At 43.8% G+C, this 22,528-nt stretch overlaps 2 protein-coding genes across 2 annotated transcripts in view; both read right to left on the bottom strand.

The window, feature by feature from the left end:
• Positions 1 to 268: 268 nt before the first annotated feature.
• On the bottom strand, positions 269 to 6,256 carry LOC135546183 (adapter molecule crk-like). The gene is made up of 3 exons (XM_064974395.1): positions 5,727 to 6,256; positions 4,826 to 5,388; positions 269 to 3,318 (listed from the first exon to the last, which is right to left on the bottom strand). Exons 1-3 carry the CDS (start codon positions 5,944 to 5,946, stop codon positions 3,181 to 3,183), a joined length of 921 nt encoding a protein of 306 aa, XP_064830467.1. The 5' UTR covers positions 5,947 to 6,256; the 3' UTR covers positions 269 to 3,180.
• A 6,418-nt stretch (positions 6,257 to 12,674) lies between these two features.
• LOC135546182 (leucine-rich repeat-containing protein 75A-like) overlaps positions 12,675 to 22,528 on the bottom strand; it is a 28,583-nt gene continuing 18,729 nt past the window's right edge. Inside the window, exon 4 of the mRNA XM_064974394.1 lies at positions 12,675 to 15,357. Within this exon, the coding sequence (XP_064830466.1) occupies positions 14,541 to 15,357 (817 nt within the window). The 3' untranslated portion in view covers positions 12,675 to 14,540. The remainder of the gene's footprint in view (positions 15,358 to 22,528) is intronic.

The raw sequence follows: 22,528 nt of genomic DNA, 5'->3' as shown, positions 1-22,528 counted from the left end.
TAGTTAAATAAAAGGTTAAATAAAAAAAACACGTGAAACAGGCTGGCTGTGACATCTTTAACAAGTCTGGGACCAAGTTTTAGTAGAAAGGCCTGTAATGATAATAATAATAATCATCAGCTGTCTGGATATTTATATACAAAAACACACGAGTAGGGCAACTGGCTTCTTGTAAGTATGTTATGCATGACAAGTGAGCCAAATTATGAAAAAGGCAGTGCAGTTTGATCTCATCAATTTATGACAAATCAACAAGATTGCTAGGGTACAGTATTTTCATTTGCCAATCCTTTGACTTTATTTACTATGTATATCTTAACACATTACATGCTACAGAAAATAAAAAAGGTCATTTCAATTGTCTTAAAAGAATATAGTGTTATAATACAATGGCACATTTTGATATTACAATTTCCATTCGCGGTTGCCAACCAAGCCCCATTATGAAAGGTAATGACTTACACAGGGTTACAAAAATACAATACTTTAGAATATTTATAGGCATTAAAATAAGAGCAGATTACATAAGCAACAGGCATGCACTGAGAAAATGAATGGAAAACGCAGACATGATTGAACAAATGTTAATACTGGAGTAGCTGATTACAAAAGGAACTAACTGTAATCACTTACATTACCAGCAAAAATATTGTAACCATCTTACAAATAGTCTTGAAAAACTTGGATTACTTTGAAATTCAGAAAGGGTGTTGGCGAAAAAAACATGACACCTTTGTCTTCTCAATGACATTAAAATCAGCATTGAAAAAAGGCGCAAGTTTACGGTTGTTCCACCTGAGTGAGTTTGACCACAAGTCAGAGACCATTATGACGACACACCAAATGCATTCGATGGTTCCTTTCTATCTGCTTCTAATGCTTATAAATGGAAAAGTACTCAAAAAGTAACTGAAAGTAATCAGATCATGTTACTGAGTTTGAGTCATCCAAAAGATATTACTGACTACAATTTGACAGGTAACTAGTAACATCTAGAAAGTAACCTACCCAACCCTGCCCATAAACATAGATGACAGGTAACTAGTAACATCTTGAAAGTAACCTACCCAACCCTGCCCATAAACATAGATTGTGGCATTAATTGGCAAAACAACAATTACACAGAGAAATGGTACAAGTTTGTGGGCAATGGGAAAACCCCTTTTGTTTGCGGACAATCCAATCGTTAAAAGGTTATATATTCTATTCATCTGAACTTTGCAACATCAACTACCCAGAACCTGCATCTAAGGCCAGCACCCAGTGTATTTTTGACGAGGTACTACATCATTGGAGTTTAACTCGTATTACCATAATCATTTCTCTACACTTCACACCCTGATAATGCTTTTAGATTTTTCACAGCTGCTTTTTGGGGGGCTAAATTACCTTCATTATATATTTTTTAAAGCCACAGACAATGAACACAGCAGAAATTACATATTGGGACAATAAAGGCAAGAAAAGGGAGGGGTCAGACTTGATAAGAAATTGTAAAAAAATATTTTAAAAAATAGCTTGAAGTGCATTCTGAAAAAAAAAAACACATTTCACCTATAGCAACCTCAACACAGACTACTGTATTGATCAACACAGGCTAAGGCTCAAAGAGGCAGGCAAGCACTTAGGTTCTCCCAGAACCTCTCTGCCTAATGCTGTTGCAGTGCACCCTAGTGGCCAGTTCTACAGAGGACAAGGTCATCCACTTCTCAAAGCACTCTAGGAGGTGAAGTTATCCAAGTGAATGTCAGGGGCACATTCAGTGGGGTGCAAAGTGTAAGAACGGTCAGATATAGGTTTAATTCATAGTGGACCAGAGATACTCATCTGCCGTGCACAGTAAACTCCTTTACATCTAACATTTGTGATGCTGTGCCAGGGTGCAAACGTTGTCCTATTTCTACATAATAGAGACAGAAAGATTGTCATGTGTCAACAGGTGGAATTAACTGTGATCTCTTATCAACAGAGAACACCTACTCAAAAGTTGACAATCTTAACAATAGTATGGTGGTTTGTGGATACACGCAAATTAAGTGTTTTTTTGCTCGCTCTATTACGCTAATCAATACGGACAGACATCAATCCTCAAAATATAGTGGATGACTGGAATCTAGAACAGAAAAGTGAGAACAGTCCGTGTCAATGACCTGCCTTGACCTCAGAACCAACGTGTACAGGAGGACAAGTAGATGCTACTGTAATCAGTTTGAATCTTGCAAGGAGAAAGCCAAGTCATACTAATATTGAGCATTAACTCATATGAAAATGTTGTTTTAACAGTCTATCTTTGGTTATGGTATTATATGGCATGGCAGAACATATGCGTGACCCTGGCTGATCATACACAAAAAGGCATCTCCACTGTTAAGAACAAGGTGAAAAGTGTAAAAAAATATATATACATTAAAAAAAAATGTTGTTTCAGTGATTCGGAGCAGACAAAGACTTTAAAAGAAAAAAAAGCAATGTAGGACAGAAACAAATAACAAGAGATTTAGCGCCTGACAATACCATAAGCAGACAACATAGCTGACACATTTGATGAGATCTCTGCAATAGTGGTGGACTGGCAATGTTACTTCTCAGAAAAACGCAGGAAAAAAAAAAACAAACACAATTTTAGCATGTAATGGTCATCAACAATTTAATAATGATATGTTCTTTTTTCTTTCTTACATAAGACTACTAGTTACTTGGTCGTGGATTTGTAGCGAGGATGATAGTTTTGGGTACAATGTAGTGTTAACCTAACGGCTCTCCTTGACAGTCAGAGAAAGTGTTTCTCTGTGGGTCTCTGTGTGTACGATTCCAGTCCAAGAGAGCATTTGCTTTCCCTCTCCCTGAATAGCTGTCCACACACTCCCCCTCTTCCTCTTGGTAACACATAGTCACTGTCCTCATCCCCATCAGACAAGGCCTGAGTCTTTCTTTAGAAGGGGTATATGTGGGTGTTTTGATAGAGCTGGCCATGGTGCTGAAGTGGTATAAATACTGGTATTGTGAGTGAAGATGACACAGCGTAATGATTATCTTAACGGGACCAACTGAGGAACAGGAAGTGGCCATGAGGAGGCTGCTGATTGGCACAGGGGCGATGGTGGCAGGAGAGGGAGTAAGTGTGTGTATTTAAGGGCAGGGTAAGGGATGGGAGGAGCCCAAGGAGCCCAGTGTCCACTCTCAGCTCACCTCGTCCTCGGGGTTATTATGGTCCAGCAGCTTAACGTGGGTGAAGGGGAAGTGGCCGCGCTTGCCCTTGCATTCGCCCTCCCACTGGCCGTTCACGTTGATCTTTGTCACCTTCACCATGTCGCCCACCTGTTGGAGGAGAAGGACTCGTCAAACACAGACCTGGGTCATGTTCATTACGGCACGCAACGGGAAAACACTTCAAAACTATTTTCAATGGAACACAAAAATGGGCCTTTCTGACTAGACGAGTCCAGGGAGACGCTCGCCGTTTCAGTCCGCTTGGTGCCCAACGAACACCGTGTTCACCCTGTAATGACCTTGTTGCAGTAGTTGCAGCAAGATACAAAGTTTCACAAATGGCTATAGCAGCAGTTCATTTTGCCTCGCAAACACAAACCAGTACTGCAGAGGTCCATTTGCTGGTTCACCCTGTTGGCCTCTTCATTACATTCTTCTAAAGAGAGTGAAGTACTCTCATCGACTAAGATCTGACCAGGAAGTGTGTGCGGGGGGCTAATCATTAAACCTATATACCTCCTGAGTCATACCACTGGCAAACACCTTCATGGAGGGTAAATATCCTGTTGGTGATTATCGGAGCGCAGTGCTGACGGACTCTCGGGTGAATAGAAAATCTAAACTCTCTGGGACCCAAAAGTATATAAAAGTTTGGCAAAAAAGTCTTTGCCTCTGTCTTTTGAAATACAAAAGGTAATGTCAGACTACTTCCACCCGGTAGCTGATTCCGTCAAGACAGAAAGTGAACATCATGCATCTGTTTCACTGTCCCTTCTTCCCTCACTCCAAGCAGGTAAAAAAGAGAAGAGACGGGAGCAGCTGAGACTGCTGGCTTGTCGCCCAGAGGCCGCTCTGGCTCAGAGTAATGTCATTAGAGAAATTAAAGGAAATGTTCCTCTACACAAAGTATTTCCTTCCCACAACGATCTCCACTTTGGAAGCCCTCTTTCCCCTTCCGGACAGTTAGTTAAGACAGCCAGGGAGGGAGCCTCTGGCAGCTTTCTCTAATGAACTTCAGAGCAGTTGGCTATTGATTTCACTGACTGACCACCACTCCCCATAGACTGGTTCGTATTCATTAGGGCACGCCCGTAGCAAAACGTTTTACAATGGAAAAATAAAACAAGCATTGAAAGTCCCTCCCGGTTTTAGTCTGTCTTCTTCTGTTTGGTGACTAATGGACATGAACCAGACTAGCTTGTTTTAACAAGCCTAGAAACTGGGAAACGGAGGGGCATGCAACTGGTTAAGAAGCTGAGGAGGAAGTCACAGGCAACGAGTCACAGAGGCCACATACCAACGCCTTCATTCCTTCCAGCAGTGAACGGAAATGGAAGACATAACTTGGAATGACCTACTGGGAGGGAACCTAGGGACTTCTCTAGATTATGACTTTACAGAAAGCATAATAAAAAAAAGTGATTTGATTCCCTGGCCTCAATCTTGACATAATGCCAAAGGAAATCTGTTTTACAATACCAATAATGATTAGCCTCATTGCACTGAAGGCTGTGGACAAAGGAAAATCCATGACAAAATGAAGAGGATCAAAGAATCTGACAGAGGGATGATGAAAAAAGGGAAAGAGGAGACGAGAGCACAGCTAGGTAGGTACCTCTAAGGCAAGGGCGGTCTTGTCGTAGGCATTGGGCACCCTCTTCTGGATGGCCCTGGCAAAGACGGGTCCGTTCTGCAGGTTGGGCAGAGGTGTGGGCTGGGCGTACTGGCTCGGGTCTAGCAGAGGAGGGCCCTGAACACCGGAGCCATCTACAGAGCACACCCCACCGGGACCCCCTGCTCCAGGGCCCCCCGAGGTGGGAGAGGCCGGTCGGTACTTCTCCACGTAGGGCACAGGTATCATCCCGGCACGCCCCTCTAAATTCTGAGCATTCCACCACTGCTCCTCAGGCTTCTCCAGAACCCGCAGGATGTCGCCCTTTCTGAAAGGAAGGTCCTCATCGTCGTTGCCTGGGAAATCAAAGACGGCACGGACAAACTCGTCCTCCAGCCGCTGCGGCGGGCCGCCAGCACTTGCACTGGCCAAGACAGAGTGTTTGGCCTTGTTGATGGGCTCTATCAGAGTGGTGGTGTCCAGGTAGTGGATCTTGTAGAACTCCAGCAGGGAGTGGAGGGCGTCAAACTCCTGGTCCCCTATGCGGAACTGTGGAGGCGCCTGGCCTGGGAGAGGAGGGTGGGGAAAGAGGGATGAGTCGAAAAGGAAAGAACAGAAACCATTTCACTGGCCAAAGGTATTAGGCCTTATTCATTGCCATTGAATTACCACATTTATGGCCCATAAAAGGCAGTCGACTAGATATTTGACGTCTGGTTAATCCAAACGTCACTGTTCGGTTGATTCACGTGTAGGTTTAGGTGTAGGAAGTTAATCTAAAGTTATGTTCCAAATAAAGCCAAATCAACGTAGAGTGTCTTGCTGGATTCAACTTTTATCATTGGGTTGCATGCGGATACCCTGAGGGCTGCTTTATTCTGCAGCCCCAAAACATGTCTCTTACCTGCGCCAGACTGCCGGTTGTTGCTGATGCTGTTGATTATGTAATGCGAGACTTTGGAATTCTCTGAAACTGACAGCACGTAGTCGCCTGGACTTGTAATTGAGTCTCTCACCAAAAACACTCCGTGTCTCTGTCCTTGTAAAAGTGAAACTGCCTCCTGTCTACTTAATCTACCCCAGTACCAACTTGCACGGTCCTCTGCGTCAAAATTTCCGGCCATGACTCCCACTCCAAAGTCGAGGCTTCACGGGCCTTCCCTTTGCCTCCCCTTATCCTCAAACAGCATTCAACTCATACAAAAACTTTAGCGCGGAGAACACGTTTGGAAAATAGGCGACATTCGCAACTTGCTTATGCGCATCAATTTAAAATCCACAAGCCGGTCCTCGTACAAAACGTGTCTGATCGCCTGATTGAAATGATATGTCGATTATAACTTACCCAACCCAGTTGTAAAACAGTATAATTTTGAATAAAACCTTGTAACTTGCCACAAGTAACTTCAAAAAATGAAATGGCGGATCCGGGGAAACAAAACTGACCCCATTAGCCGGATATGACGTTTATATAAATTACGTAGCAACGTGTCAGATGAGGGTGTCCATGTTGATAAGGTCAAACATTCCTTTATTTTTGATAGGATATGAGATAATAATAATAACAGTATACATTGTATTAATTAATACAACCCATGGATTATCTAACTTGTGGTCTATTTGATGGCCCATAAATCCAAAATATGATGTGCTTTAGGCCTGAAGGCCACTGATTTCGGCAACTATACCCGACTACATTTATTTTTTACAGGTTTGTCAATTAAGAACAAATTCTTATTTACAATGACGACCTGTCAGGGAGCGGGCGCAGCACATATAACACAAGTAGGTAAAACAATATCGTACAAACAACAGTCAAAATACACATAATGCACAGTCAGTAAAACATTCAGCAATAGGCAGCATTTAAGAGGCAGGGGGAAACACATGCAGTTATCAGTTAAAGTTGCAATATGTAACTTTTTGGGCGACCAAACCAAATTCACATAGAAATACGAGTTATAGATCTGGCAATCGAGTTGAAAGCAAGTCTAAGAAGCAGTAGATATGTTCTATGTGGCTATTTCTATGCTTCATGATCTGAGGTTTCATTTTTTGCATCTTTTACTTTTGGTTTTGTACACCAGATTTAAACAGCTGAAAATACAATATTTTTGGTTATAGAATACATATTTCACAGCGGTTTAGATGGTACAATGATTCTCTACACTATACTTGGTTGTTTTGTCACATTAACTGAAATTTGGCAAACTATTAGAATTTTAGCAACCAGGAAAAGGCAGAGAGATTTCTGCATAGTGTACCTTTAAAATCTCAGACAGTTTGTTTTTAAAAGTACCAATGAACACAAAAGAGCTTAGTTTCAGTGTTTTTTGAAGGATGGTCCAGACTCTCTCTGCGGAGAATTGAAAATCAGTTTCAACAAAGATACGAGGGACTTGAGGATTGCCAGGTTTATATAATTGCTGGATTTCAGGTTGCTGTTGGTGGTGGGGAGTCTTAGTTGTGAGCTGATATAAAGGGGGGTCTTGCCGAGGGGGGATTTGTATATGATTGTGAGGCAGTGGGTTTGACATCGTACATGTAGGGATGGCCAGTCAATGGATTAATACATCACAGTGATGGGTTTTGTTCAAACGGCCAGCTTCAGTAATCTGTTCTGGCACATTCTACTGGTGTTTTTTGTTGTTGTCACGCAGCTCAGCCCCCTTTCAGAAGGTCCGAAATGTATTTTAGTTCTTATTGGTCAAGGTCACGCCAATTATTATTATGTTAGCCGATCAGCAACCTAGATTCCCGGGACATTCAGTGCAAGACCCCAGCACTGACAGGGCAGGTGTCAGACATGTTCTTTCCCTATCCTGACAAGTACTGCATTTTCCCTCCTGCTACTCATCCTCCTGCATGACGTCACATACCTTTGCTGTTCTGATGTTTTATTGTATGTGCAGCTAAACATCCATAATCTGTCAGTTTCACGAGTGCTCAGACCTGTGTGTGTGTGGATATTTTCTGTCCATTAAAACCCCTTAAACTGGAGTACTGCCTCCTTGTTGTTCTAATATAACCTGACAGTAGTGGTTACTACCGGCCTAAACCCAGCACCTACGGTTTCCCTCCTATTTGAATGGTACTTAGATTTGACAACCTACACATATTTTTCATGGTCCTTGGAGCCGAATCCAGTAACTCCTTACAGCCCAAGGATGCCAGTTAACATACAAAATCCTCCACAAGATGTGGTCTGTCCACGGCGACCAGCTCACCTGCCAAAATATCTTGATAATTACGAAGATGGCTATGAGTCAAGGCACAGACCACCACACACAACAGCACACCACTCCTACTAGGGGGAACAGCTAGAGGGCTTTCTTGAGCACTTGAGATGGAATACATCCTGCAGTCCCCTTCAACGACTCATCACCGGTCCGAGTCATCACCCAGGCTGACCAGCAGAATAGAGGACAGAGACTCAGACTTTTTACCGGCGGCTAATTCACCAGGTTCCCACCTTAGACTAACCTCAACCAGAGATTGGCAAGATCAGCATCGAATCTCGACCAGAGATCACCGGGATCAGAATCGACCTGAGCGTGGACCGCTAGTGATGACTGGAAGGCTCACTGCGTTTACACAACCAGAATGACGAGACTGATGAGCTAATTGAAGCAGTCAGGAAAACGGAAGGTTCCTACAGACCACCTGACAACTATCGCCAGTACTTAATTGATGGACACTGCCAGTTGTCACCTGACTGTCACAGACAGTCCTTCAACAGTTGTCTCCTCTTACAACTGAAAGATGTCTCAGAGGGGGAGAACGAGGAGCTGTGCCACCAAGCTGCCCAAGAAGTTGATGACTTGGACCGGTGATGGAGCACCCCTCCACTGTGCTGATGGAGCACCCCTCCACTGTGCTGATGGAGCACCCCTCCAGATCCAGCCTGCTCAGTCCATGGTACTCAAGTTAGTAGTGGGGCCTACTATACCGGCTCCTGCCATGGAGCCACACCTCGCCACTCCCACCAATGTGTTTCAACCAGCTCCTGTGTCTTAAGGAATTTTATAATCTGACTTCCCTATGTGGCCGTCTATGGAAATGGTCTTTCTGGGCCGGGCGTCAGTTTAACTGTAATACCGAAGCAAGTCTGTAGGAGAAGTCGAAACTGTGCTTCTAGACCGGAACTCTGGCCCCTTGGTCTCAATTGACTTTAATTCACTTGAAAGGGAGCTGAAATGCAGCAGTCATGGTAAAGAAACGAGAGTTGTCTTGGGGGGAGGTTTAATGTGCGTGTCTCTTGTGTTAACTGATAATCCTTAACTTGTCCCATAGGGATGTCATCAAATGTCAAACCAAGTTGACCATGTGCATTACGATTTGGTCGCATGCAGAGCTATAATAAATTACACTAGAACGCATGTTTCTGGCTCATGTCGATGCCACACAGGACATTTTCAAAACAAGATGCTGCTTTCCAGAGGCAGTCGCTCTTTGTTTTCACTTTTATGATGTTTCCAAAGTGACCACCAGATGTCAGTCTAATACCAGAGATCCAAAAGAGTGCAAAAAAAAAATGTGTTTTCAATATAATTTTCTGGGCATCATTCCAATGGTATCATTAGAAAAATCAAAACTGGATCTGGTGTAGTTCGGTTGGAGCAATAGCTCCCTAGGAAGTGGCACTCACAAATGTCCCTTGAAGTACCTTCTTTAAGTAAAAAAAATCCTTTCCAACCACCTTTTCTTCCTCATTCCTCACTAAAAAAAAGATTAAGAAGGCATTTGTGGTTTTCCTGAATATATGTCTTAGGCATCTGGGGTTTTCCTGAATTTGCATATCTGGACTGATGCGATGGAAACTAGCTACATTTATTGTGGCCACCTAGTGTGAGACGACCCAGATTGCCTGCAAAACCCTGACTCTGGAGCACTGTGTTACATCTTCTGGACTCTGGATGGATCGTGCAGAGAATCACAGAACAACTGGTCTGCTAGGGGGTCAGCAGAGCAGCACCCGCACCCCATCTGTGTGTCCACCTCCAACTCTGTTACCAACTCAATGCGTCTAAGTCTTTGTTTGTTCATTGTCTGTGCTAGTGGGAGAGACAGACTGCTCTAGTTATTGATCCAAGAAATAGCACTGGAACTCCATATATGGGAAAAATGCAAAGTTATTCTGGGAAAAGAAAGTGCTTTGGGAGGAAATTTGGAGCTGAAGTCCAAGGCAACATTCCAAAATATTTTCAGGCAGAGAATTAGGGATTATTTACTGCAACTCACTGCTCAGGCATTTTATTCATAATCTGTTACAATATAATGAGACCAAGAAGAGGGGAAAGACTGATAGTATAATAGAGAAAACATGCAGAAAAAGAAGAAACAGATATGTTTACCAGAATACAGTATTTAAGGTTTTTATTTCATCGCATTGGCAAGACAGCAAGTCATTTAGTTTTCATTTAATGGAAATACACAGAAGTTTCCTTTACAATTCATCACCTAAACTGAGAGAGCAAGGAACAGAGAGAGAGAGACAGAGAGACAGAGAAAAAAACTCATTTTCCTTTCAGAGAGAGAGATAATAGCGAAATTCAATTACACGCAAGTCTAGAAATTACAGTACACACCTTTGGTTATTTGTATTTTTGATTTTTTTTAAACCCAGGCACATTTAGCTTGTTTTGATTTAATATTCCACTAATAATCATCCACTGGTTTGGGAGGGGAAATTGCAGTCCTGTGGGCAGTAACTGTGGACAGTTAGGAGAGAGTTGCCAGAGATTCCCAAACAAACAAACAAAGATTCCCAAACAAACAAGTATACACTACCGGTCAAAAGTTTTAGAACGCCTACTCATTCAAGGGTTTTTACTATTTTCTACATTGTATAATAATAGTGAAGACATCACAAATATGAAATAACACATATGGAATCATGTAGTAACCAAAAAAAGTGTTAAACAACTCTAAATATATATTAAATTTGAGATTGTTCAAATAGCCACCCTGATGACAGCTTTGGCATTCTCTCAACCAGCTTCATGAGGTAGTCACCTGGAATGCATTTCAATTAACAGGTGTGCCTTCTTAAAAGTTATTTTGTGGAATTTCCTTTCCTTCTTATTGCATTTGAGCTTATCAGTTGTGTTGTGACAAGGTAGGGGTGGCATACAGAATATAGACTTTTTGGTAATTGACCAATTCCATATTATGGCAAGAACAGCTCAAAAAAGCAAAGAGAAACTACAGTCCATCATTACTTTAAGACATGAAAGTCAGTCGATACGGAAAATGTCAAGAAATTTGGAGGTTTCTTCAAATGCAGTCAAGTGCTATGATGAAACTAGCTCTCATGAGGGCCGCCACAGGATTGGAAGACCCAAAATCAAATCAAATTTGATTGGTCACATACACATGGTTAGCAGATGTTAATGTGAGTGTAGCGAAATGCTTGTGCTTCTAGTTGACAGTGCAGTAATATTTAACAAGTAATCAAACAAATTCACAACGACTACCTTACACACAAGTGTAAAGGGATGAACAAGAATATGTATGTATACATATATGAATGCGCGATGGCCGTGCGGCATAGGCAAGATACCGTAGATGGTACAGAATACAGTATATACATATGAGATGAGTAATGTAGGGTATGTAGACATTATTAAAGTGCCGTTATTTAAAGTGACTAGTGATACCTTTATACCTTTGTTAAAGTGGCCAGAGATTTGAGTGTGTATGTTGGCAGCAGCCTCTATATGTTAGTGATGGCTGTTTAACAGTCTGATGGCCTTGAGATAGAAGCTGTTTTTCAGTCTCTCGGTCCTAGCTTTGATGCACCTGTACTGACCTCGCCTTCTGGATGATAGCAGGGTGAACAGGCAGTGGCTCGGGTGTTTGTTGTCCTTGGTGATCTCTTTTTGGCCTTCCTTTGACATCGGGTGCCTTTGGTTGTCCTGGAGGGCAGGTAGTTTGCCCCAGAGTGACCTCTGCTGCAGAGGATAAGTTCATTTGAGTTACCAGCCTCAGAAATTGCAGCCCAAATAAATGCTTCACAGAGTTCAAGTAACAGACACATCTCAACATCAACTGTTCAAAGGGGGCTGTGTGAATCTGGCCTTCATGGTCAAAAGGCTGCAAAGAAACCACTACTAAAGGACACCAATAATAAGAAGAGGTTTGCTTGGGCCAAGAAACACGAGCAATGGACAATAGACTGGTAGAAATGTGTCCTTTAGTCTGGAGTCCAAAATAGAGATTTTTTGGTTCCAAATGCCGTGTCTTTGTGAGACACGGTGTGGGTGAATGGATGATCTCCACATGTGTATTTCCCCCCCGTAAAGCATGGAGGAGGAGGTGTTATGGTGTGGGGGTGCTTTGCTGTTAACACTGTGATCTATTTAGAATTCAAGGCACACTTTACCAGCATGGCTACCACAGCATTTTCCAGCGATACGCCATCCCATCTGGTTTGGGCTTAGTGGGACTATCATTTGTTTTTCAACAGGACAACAACCAACACACCTCCAGGCTGTGTAATGGATATTTTACCAAGAAGGAGAGTGTTGGAGTGCTGCATCAGATGACCTGGCCTCCATAATCCCCCGATTTCAACCAAATTGAGATGGTTTGGGATGAGTCGGACCGCAGAGGGAAGGAAAAGCAGCCAACAAGTGCTCAGCATATGTGGGAACTCCTTCAAGACTGTTGGAAGAGCATTCCAAGTGAACCTGTTTGAGAGAATGCCAAGAGTGTGCAAATATGTAATCATGGCAAAGGGTGGCTATTTAAAGAATCTCAAATCTAAAATATATTTGGATTTGTTTAGCACTTTTTTTGGTTACTACATGATTCCATGTGTGTTATTTCATAGGTGTGATGCCTTCACTATTATTCTGCAATGTAGACAATAGTCACAAAATAAACTTGAATGAGTAGATGTTCTAAAAGGTTTTACAGGTAGTATACAAAGAAACTGCATTATCACATCTCCTCAGTATGACAGATAATATGTACTGAGTTCCAGAGAAACGTCTTCCAATTCTAATCACTGTTAGCAGTGTCTCTGGTGACTGTTACACACCGTCTGGGGGGCCTAAGGAAGCAGTTGAGTCTGTACTCCCAAAACCAGCCACCGAGACACAAGAGACGGCACCCCGACAGACAAAGCACTCGCACAGAGATATTCATCGGAGACACAGTGGAACACAGACAGTGAACTCGTCTATGACCTCTCCTACAGGCCCACATACACACAACGTTGTGTTCAACTGGACTCTCCCTGAAATAAGAAAGACTTGAATGAATAAGACATGTCTCAGATAGGAGTAGCCCGGGTGAACAGAATACACACTCTTCTCATTTACAGTATAGTAACCACATTATCAGCACAAATGTCTATCTGTTTGGGGGATGATAATAGTTTTGAGGAATTACACTTCTGAGAACTGACATTGAATATCTGGACCCAAACACATAACCCTTAAAGGCATAAGGTACCTCACATACACAATTAACAAAGGAGATGAAGCGCATAATCCTAATTCTTAAAGCGTTTTATTAGACCGTTGTTACAAATGGGGAAACATACGCTGTGCGAGAGCTACATATTTACTGAGAATGAGGGAATGTTCTATAGCCGTAGCCTAGAGACAGTCCATGTTAGATGGCATTGTCGTAACCACACAACAAAATCCCATTAAACGTGTTGATACAACGGTTATAAGTGATACGTGCACTCGACATGACTGGCAGGGATAAAGGGAACAAGTGAGGCTGCTGAAGATGGGTTGTTATAGCTCCTGTCGCCGTAGCGCCTGTCACCGTAGCACCTATGCCCTTTTCCTTAGCCTAAACAGTGCTTTTCGTCACAGTAACAGACTCCTCCCTCACATGCTTTACAATCATGAGCCTTATAGTCAGCATCTTTTAACCCGCCTTACAACCAATCTTTTTTTTTGGTTTCCATCAATTCTTTCCGCCAATAGCACTTGTTTAAAAGGTACTCTCGCTGCACTCAGATCACATCGGAAATCGACACACTGGAGCATGCATATGCATAAAAAAAATACTGGGTAGGTCGGATTGGTGAAGAGAGTGCTGGTCAGAGAGATAGAGAGACAGACGTACTGTAGTATCAGAGGGAATTACCACTCTTCTTCTGTCTTTATTCCAGTCTGTTTGTCTATCCATCCATCCGTCAGCCATCTGTCTGTCTCTCTCTCTGACATACAGTCTCTCCACCAAGAGGGGAACAAGTGACAGGCACATAGGCATTCATCCATCTATAGGACAGGGTGAGCAGGGAGTAAAACCTGAACGAAATATCTCATACGTGCCAGATATGACATAGCCACATGTACATTAGAAAATGTTTATTTGTTTTCTACATTTGATATATAATATATCTATTACTCTTTACTACAGAGGATTATAATCCTAATTCATAATGAAACAACAATAAGAGTTATCACAAAAGTCCGCTTTCAACCTGGATTGTCATCTCCCTAAACTGTGCATCCGTGGACGAACAGTCCACCCAGATCGGTTGGTTATTCCGGAACCATTCCAGTCGGTTGAGATGACAGAGCCCCTCCCCCAGATGTCCAACCCAGGAAACAATTTCCGGTTACCTATGCATTCCAAGAATGTTACCTAACGTTATACGAACGTTCACTGCTTGCTGGTACTGCTCTCTTCTCATTCTAGACAAAACGTGGGAGGGGAAGTTCCAAGCAGAGTGGACCGGGGTTCTTGCTCAGGTCAGGGGGTCTAAGTGATCAGTCCCCTCCTCTCCTTCTTCCTCCTTCATCAGTTCAACCACTCCAGAAGAATGCTGCGATTGGCTGGAGCACGACAAGTGGGAAGACTGACTCTGTGTGTCTTCCTCCTCTAGCTCCGCCATCTTCTTAATTCCCTGTCCCCGTGTCTCCTCCCTCCTCTGCTCTTCCATTGTCCACATGCTGTCCTCGATCTCGTCCTCCTTCCCCTGCACCTCCAGGTCAAAGTCCAACAACTCTTCCATCATCTCCTCAATCTCCGTCTCTCCGTCCATCTCCACCTCCGACCTCAGCTCATCCATGCTCTCTGTCCTGTTGATGTCATCCCTGTCATCGTCATCATCCCCCACCCTCCCCTCGGGCTCGCTGGCCTGGCTCTCACCAAACTCCAGGATGGTGGGCAGGTTGCCCTGCTTGGGGCAGCGCTTCCTCAGACTCACCAGGAAAGGCTGGGGCAGGGAGAAGATGTCCACGTTGTTGCCCAGGTCGATCCACGTGACACTGGGGAAGCTGGCCGGGTCCTTAAGGCTGTCCGTCAGCTCCTTGAGGACGGCACGGGTCAGCCGGTTGCCGTTGAGGGCCAGGGTCTCCAGCCGGGGCAGCGCACCCAGCGTGGGCAGGAGGAGGAGGAAGGCGTCGTCGGTGAGCTCGGTGAAGCCCAGCTCCAGGCTGCAGATGATGGGCGCGTGGCGCTGCAGGTAGGCACACAGGCGCTCCATGTCACGCACCGTCAAGGGGATCCCCGAAAGGTCCAGCGCCCCGTTAGAGGGAGGCGTCGACAGCATCACCTTGAGACTGGGAGTGAAAGGGGGGGAGAAGTAATCAGTTACATGTCATGATGCGTGTTGACCAAACTGTAGGTAAATCTATTTAATATCTCCAATGCAAAATGTGTATGCAAATTGTAATTTTCCCAAGCACAAAACATGGTAAAGGTCCATATATCATACAGTCAATAAAACTATCAGGGTGAGCTATCTCCGAGAGCAACATCCCCCTGACGGGAAGGATATTACATTACAAGACCGTTAGAAGAGCCTGTGATGAGACAAGGACAGCAGGAGCATGGAGCCCCAGGCATAGCGACAGGTAGGTAGATTAATTACATTACTATCTGTAATACGGTTGTTTTCACCATTTCCTGACACTTCATGTGCTGAGGGGCAGAGGGGTGAGAAATGGGTTCACCCACTTACATGGGAAGGTTAGCAGAGAGATGATAAGAGGAGGAGAGCTGGGGAGAGAGAGAGAGATGTTTAAGTTTCTGCATAATTAGTAGTCTGCCCGTCCGTGTTGCGTTTCAGTTTGTAAATCTGTCCATATGATCCAAACAAACAAATGCGATGAGATGTGAACTGAGGGAGATTTTCTGCCAACCTCACCGAAACAAAGAAGTGGCTCTCTGTGGCACAGCTAGAGTGTTCACGCGTTTTGGCATAAGCTTGTGTCTTAATACTGTGGTTGACACTCAGGTGTGGAGTGTCTTTCAATTTGGTCACTATGATGTGAGTTTGGATGATTTCGGAGGAGATACAGAGGGGTCTTTTTTGACACCAGTCAACAAGCAGTAGACAATGCAGTGGCCTTGTGGTTAGAGTATTTGCCCAGAGATTGGACGTTTGGGAGTTCAATGCCAAGTCATACCAAAGACTGTAAAAATGGAACCTGATGCGTCTCTGCTTGGCACTCAGCATTAGGGAAATAGATTGGGGGTAAGGCCCTGCGATAGACTAGTTCGCTGCCCAGGGGGGTGTATTTGTACATCAAGCCGCCTCATGCTATAGAAACAGGAGATGCCACTCCTATGAGCTGTTTCAGCTTGCACAAGCCAAGACGACTTACTTTACAACAAGAAGTAAAAGGCTGATTGGCAATGTTGTTTGCTCAGTTTGGAGACTCTCAACCTAAAAATCACCACTGAATGAAATGAAAACTAGAAAGAAAGTGGAGATAAATAGAAAGAAAGTGGAGATAAATAGAAAGAAAGTGGAGGTAAATAGAAAAAAAGTGGAGATAAATAGAAAGAAAGTGGAGATAAATAGAAAGAAAGTGGAGGTAAATAGAAAAAAAGTGGAGATAAATAGAAAGAAAGTGGAGATAAATAGAAAGAAAGTGGAGGTAAATAGAAAGAAAGTGGAGATAAATAGAAAGAAAATGGAGATAAATAGAAAGAAAGTGGAGATAAATAGAAAGAAAGTGGAGGTAAATAGAAAGAAAGTGGAGATAAATAGAAAGAAAGTGGAGGTAAACAGAAAGAAAGTGGAGGGTAATTAGAAAGAAAGTGGAGGAAAATAGAAAGACAGAAAGTGGAGGTAAATAGAAAGAAAGTGGAGGTAAATAGAAAGAAAGAAGTGAGTCCAGATAATCCAGGCCTCGGGGGACAGAAGAAGAAAAACAACATGTTCCAAAGTGAAAATACACTCACAGCACAGCAGAAGTCTTGTGCTTGGCAGTGAATAAACTAAACTGAACAAAGGCCTGCTCTGCATTTTATGCCATAAAAAGGCAAAAGTGAGATCAGACTTGAACGTCTTCCAGGTACAAATGAAAACAATACAATGCATGTGAGGCAGAATTAGGTCTGGACCCCAATTATTACTCAACCGTAACAATTGTAAATCTCCCTTCCAATGGCTGTGTAGTGCTAGGATGTGAGCCAAAGAAACCCATTTATTAGTTGGTCCAGGCATAGAATTACAAGAAGGGACTAATCACAGAACATTGACTTGAACGTGAATATCCATTATAATTCTAATTCTATGGGGTCAAGCACTCCGCTCAAATCCGTCAACAACATTGAGACATGGTGTAGTCCCACTTATGCTGCTAAATCAGTCCAGATCTTGTTTTGGTATTAATTACTTCAAACTAAAAGTTTTATAACTTCTCTCAAGCTAATGGATTTTTATGGGAATTGGGTCGTAGCAAACAAATGGAATTACTGGAATGGGAACATCTTTCAGACAGTGTACAATTGACAGTACAGTCATGTCTACACTCAATATGGCTGACGGCCCACCCAACACGGAGCGTTGACTGAAATATCCGTTCCATTTATTATTTGTCTATGAGTCGAAGTCAATGGTCCCTGGGTTATGACCTCATGATGAATCTCTGGCTCCCTTTCAGCATTCTGTGACTTCTCCCCTGATAGTTTTAACTAACAAATCTTTAAAAAAAAAAGCAGAGCAGAACGTAAATAGAAACAGATGAAACCGGTGTACAGGACATCAATCCCACACTATCAGCCTGGCTCCCGACCAGAATCCCACGCTTTAGACTGGAGCAACGCTGAGCCCGTTCTCTCCCTCTCAGACACGGGAGTCAGGACCTCAGGGCTCAGATACTACATACCGCAAATGGGGACCTTTCTCGAGAAGATCCCCGACTAACAACACACATTAAATCCCACGCTTTATGCTAGAGCAACGCTGAGTCGAGATCTCTTCCTCTCAGACACAGGAGTCCTTAGGGCTTAGATCAAATCAAATGTTATTGGTCACATACACATATGTAGCAGGTATTATTGCGGGTGTGGCGAAATGCTTGTACCACATACTACATACCACACGGGGACCGATCGAGCCAACCAAGACATTTTGCTCACAGTTTTATCCTTTCTTTTCATTTGAACCTAGTTTCAAAATGTATTAAAACACTCTTCATCTGTTTAACCCCAATAACAAACAAACTATATCACATGAATGTGTGTTTATGATAATAAGAGTAAATCACTGTTTACCCCTCAAGGAGAGACAATAGATTTATATCTCAAATCAAATCAAATCACATTTTATTGGTCACATAGACATATTTAGCGGATGTTATTGCGGGCGTATCGAAATGCTTGTGTTCCTAGCTCCAACAGAGCAGTAGTATCTAACAGTGTAGTAGTATCTAAAAACGATTCACAACAACACTCACAAATCTAGAAGTAAAAAAATTGAATTAGGATATAAATATTACATTGAGCAGAATACAGTATATACATATGAGTTGAGTAAAGCAGTATGTAAACATTATGTAAACATTATTTCAGTGACTAGTGTTTCATTATTAAAGATGATCCCTTGTATAGTAGCTCCAGTCTGCAGATCCACCCTAAAATCCCTGTCGAGTGAGCTTCACACAAATCTCTGACCCTTGGTGACCTGGTGACACCATTGTTCAGTGACATAACGCAACCCTAGTGACAGCACAGTGCCATTGCAATATAATGAGTGTGGTATTAAATTACACTTTAGGTGTCAGCTAGTCCATTGGCAGCAAAGATGATATCACTTTTCCCCTGTGTGTGTGTGTGTGTGTGTCTCACCTTATCCTGGTCATCTGTCTCTATGGGAGACGGGCAGAGCTACGGTTGGCCCCCCATTATTGCTTCATTATCTCTATCACCACATTCAACTCTACTTCTCAGATCATTACAGTGGCTTCTCATTGTTTTGTGTAGGCCTGACACACACACACAAGTCTTAATTTGACAGTTGCTTACTTGGTGGCTAAGCATCTGTTCTCTCATCACTGTCAGTTCACACAGTCTTGCTGCAGGGAACAGCGCTGTTATTTCTAGTTAGCTGATCCTCACTCCAATGCATAGACTGCTTAAAGCCTTTAAATTCTAAAAACAACAGCTAGTATCCTTTTTTCTTCATATAAGAACATTATCAATTAGCATACTACTGTAAGGGACTATAGGGACTTACAGTAGTGAGAGCATATCATATTGTACCAGTTGCGTACTGGTCCCCTGTGGGAATTGAACCCACAACCCTGGCGTTGCAAGTGCCATGCTCTACCAACTAAGCCACACAGGACCTTAAGGATGGTAATGTACAGGCACAACCACATCTCGTTTCTATTTATTAGAGTCCTCTTTCAACATTTCATACCTTGACATTCTTTTTCCATTCCAATATATATATATATATATATATTTTAAATCTCCTCAATTTTTGATCTTGTCTCATTGCTGCAACTCACCCAACAGGCTCGGGAGAGGCGAAGGTAGAATCATGCGTCCTCCGAAACATGACCTGCCTAACCACGCTCCTTAACACCCGCCAGCTTAATCCAGAAGCCAGCCGCACCAATGCGTCGGAGGAAACACCGTTCAACTGGCTACCGGGTTGAGCCTGCAGGCACCCGGCCCGCCACAAGGAGTCTCTAGAGCACGATGAGGCCAATTGTGTGCCGTCCTATGGGACTCCCGGCCACGGCCGGTTTTGGCACAGTCCTGGAATGAACCCGGGTCTGTAGTAACGCCTTAGGCCGCTGCACCACTCGGGAGGCCCCTAGGACAAATTATATTTCCGGTGTAAGCCTGAGTTAGCCACTGCCCAATTACAAAGTCATCCTCAACATTCATCAAGACTATGGTTCAGTATCTAACTAGGGGAAGTTCACTCATTAGGTTTCCTAGTACTTTTTTTAACCAATAACCATTTGAACTGGAAATGGGGCTTAGGGGCTGGCACAACTCAGTCAAGCAGTTCCCCCTGCAAGAAGCAGTGTGTGTGTGTACATGCGTGTCTCCATACGTGTGTGTCCATCTAAACGTATGTGTGTCCTTTCGTGTGTTTGTGTGTGCGCGGTGGGTGCCGAGGTCATGACCAGTCCAGAGCTGAGGCGGAGTGTATGAGACAGCAACGGCAGAGGAGGAGAAGGAGGAGGAGATGAGCCCTCTCCTCCAGTGCTCCTGTCCCCCATGCTAATTAGCTAGCGGCTAATGTAACCCATGGCAAAAGGCATTAATGGCTCCGACTCCTCCACCACAGAGACAGGGTCACAGAGACAGGGTCACGGAGACAGGGTCACAGAGACAGGGTCACGGAGACAGGGTCACGGAGACAGGGTCACAGAGACAGGGTCACGGAGACAGGGTCACGGAGACAGGGTCACGGAGACAGGGTCACGGAGACAGGGTCACAGAGACAGGGTCACAGAGACAGGGTCACGCAGATAAAGCTAAAGTGATCTACAGAACACATTATATGCAGACCTGGGTTCAAATACTATTTGCAATCATTTCAAATATTTTAGCTAGGCTCGCTTTGAGTTTGTCTTGTGCAATAGAGCCAATGGAATAGTCCCAATTGTCCCAAAAGCCTGCCACCTGTTAGTCCAGGAAGACTAAAGAAAACAGTCAAAGTATTTAAAGCCAAGGTCTGATTATATGCAGTGAGGTGGAGATATGAAAGAGGTTTCCTCTCGTTACCTCTGTAATTACGGATGGAATGGTGGAGTCAATTAGGACCCGGCAGGCACTGACATGCACAGTGTTACTCTGCAATAGAACCCAGGCACTGACATGCACAGTGTTACTCTACAATAGAACCCAGGCACTGACATGCACAGTGTTACTCTACAATAGGACCCAGGCACTGACATGCACAGTGTTACTCTACAATAGGACCCAGGCACTGACATGCACAGTGTTACTCTACAATAGGACCCAGGCACTGACATGCACAGTGTTACTCTACAATAGGACCCAGGCACTGACATGCACAGTGTTACTCTACAATAGGACCCAGGCACTGACATGCACAGTGTTACTCTACAATAGGACCCAGGCACTGACATGCACAGTGTTACTCTACAATAGGACCCAGGCACTGACATGCACAGTGTTACTCTACAATAGGACCCAGGCACTGACATGCACAGTGTTACTCTACAATAGGACCCATGCACTGACATGCACAGTGTTACTCTACAATAGGACCCAGGCACTGACATGCACAGTGTTACTCTACAATAGAACCCAGGCACTGACATGCACAGTGTTACTCTACAATAGGACCCAGGCACTGACATGCACAGTGTTACTCTACAATAGAACCCAGGCACTGACATGCACAGTGTTACTCTACAATAGGAACCAGGCACTGACATGCACAGTGTTACTCTACAATAGAACCCAGGCACTGACATGCACAGTGTTACTCTACAATAGGACCCGGCAGGCACTGACATGCACAGTGTTACTCTACAATAGGACCCAGGCACTGACATGCACCGTGTTACTCTACAATAAGACCCAGGCACTTCAGACTACGTGACAAGAAGGAGTTGTCATCACTAGCAAACCGTGTCACAATAACCTTCTCAAATGACATACTGGTGGGTGACAGTAAACTGGCCTTAGTGGTCTATGCACCCAGTCCAAAACCCAGTACATAATCAACGACATCAGACTCGATCTGACAAACAGTAGAACGGACAAATAGAACACATCTCTCCTGAGAGAGAGAGACACACAGACACCGTACAGAGGAAGGACGCCCACGAGGTAGGTCACAGAAGCAGGGGTGTTAATCACAGCACTGTACATAAATCTCCAAAGTCCATTGTGATTACCGTAGAAGTACAATGACCAGAACAGTCATCATTTTAATGATATGGTAATTGCACTGTCCTGTCAGAGCCATATAAATATAATTATATTTCTATGGTCAGAGCCGTGTACAGTGCTAACGTGATTAGAACCCTGGTGTCTGGGCTACTGCGTAGGCGTAGTATTGTCCCTTCTACGGATCCTATTTCTATGGTGATTACGCTGTGGAACAATAGCAGGCGATAGTAGAGCTCAGAGCTGTAAAGGTAAGAGAGACTGGGGACTGAGAGAGAGCTGAGGAACATCTGTACCCCAGTGTGTGTGGTGTGTGGTGAGTGTGGTGTGTGTGGTGAGTGTGGTGTGGCACTGAGAGAACAGGCTCAGGCAAGAGCTCTGGGGATATAATCACCACCGCTGGGCCCCTGTAATAACCACCTCCGGGGTCAACGGACCCATTACACGCTTTATGGAAACAGTTACACCATAACACACTTTGGAAGTTGTAACACAGGAATATACACACATGCACGCACACGCGCACACACACATGCACACACACACACACACGCACACACATGCACACACACACACACACACACACACTACATAATCAGTTGTATACTGTGCAGC

The sequence above is a fragment of the Oncorhynchus masou genome, chromosome 9 (assembly GCF_036934945.1).
Source record: "Oncorhynchus masou masou isolate Uvic2021 chromosome 9, UVic_Omas_1.1, whole genome shotgun sequence".
Taxonomy (NCBI): Eukaryota; Metazoa; Chordata; class Actinopteri; order Salmoniformes; family Salmonidae; genus Oncorhynchus; species Oncorhynchus masou.
The sequence above is the reverse complement of the archived record's forward strand: the minus strand, read 5'-3'. Positions and strand labels throughout refer to the sequence as shown.

What these genes read in the sequence shown, in the direction of transcription:
- LOC135546183 (XM_064974395.1), bottom strand. Translation starts at nt 5,946, where the DNA reads ATGGCCGGAAATTTTGACGCAGAGGACCGTGCAAGTTGGTACTGGGGT. An exon ending in CAACCGGCAGTCTGGCGCAG is followed by an intron (nt 5,389 to 5,726) that starts GTAAGAGACATG and finishes CTCCTCTCCCAG; the next exon opens with GCCAGGCGCCTCCACAGTTC. An exon ending in AGACCGCCCTTGCCTTAGAG is followed by an intron (nt 3,319 to 4,825) that starts GTACCTACCTAG and finishes CTCCTCCAACAG; the next exon opens with GTGGGCGACATGGTGAAGGT.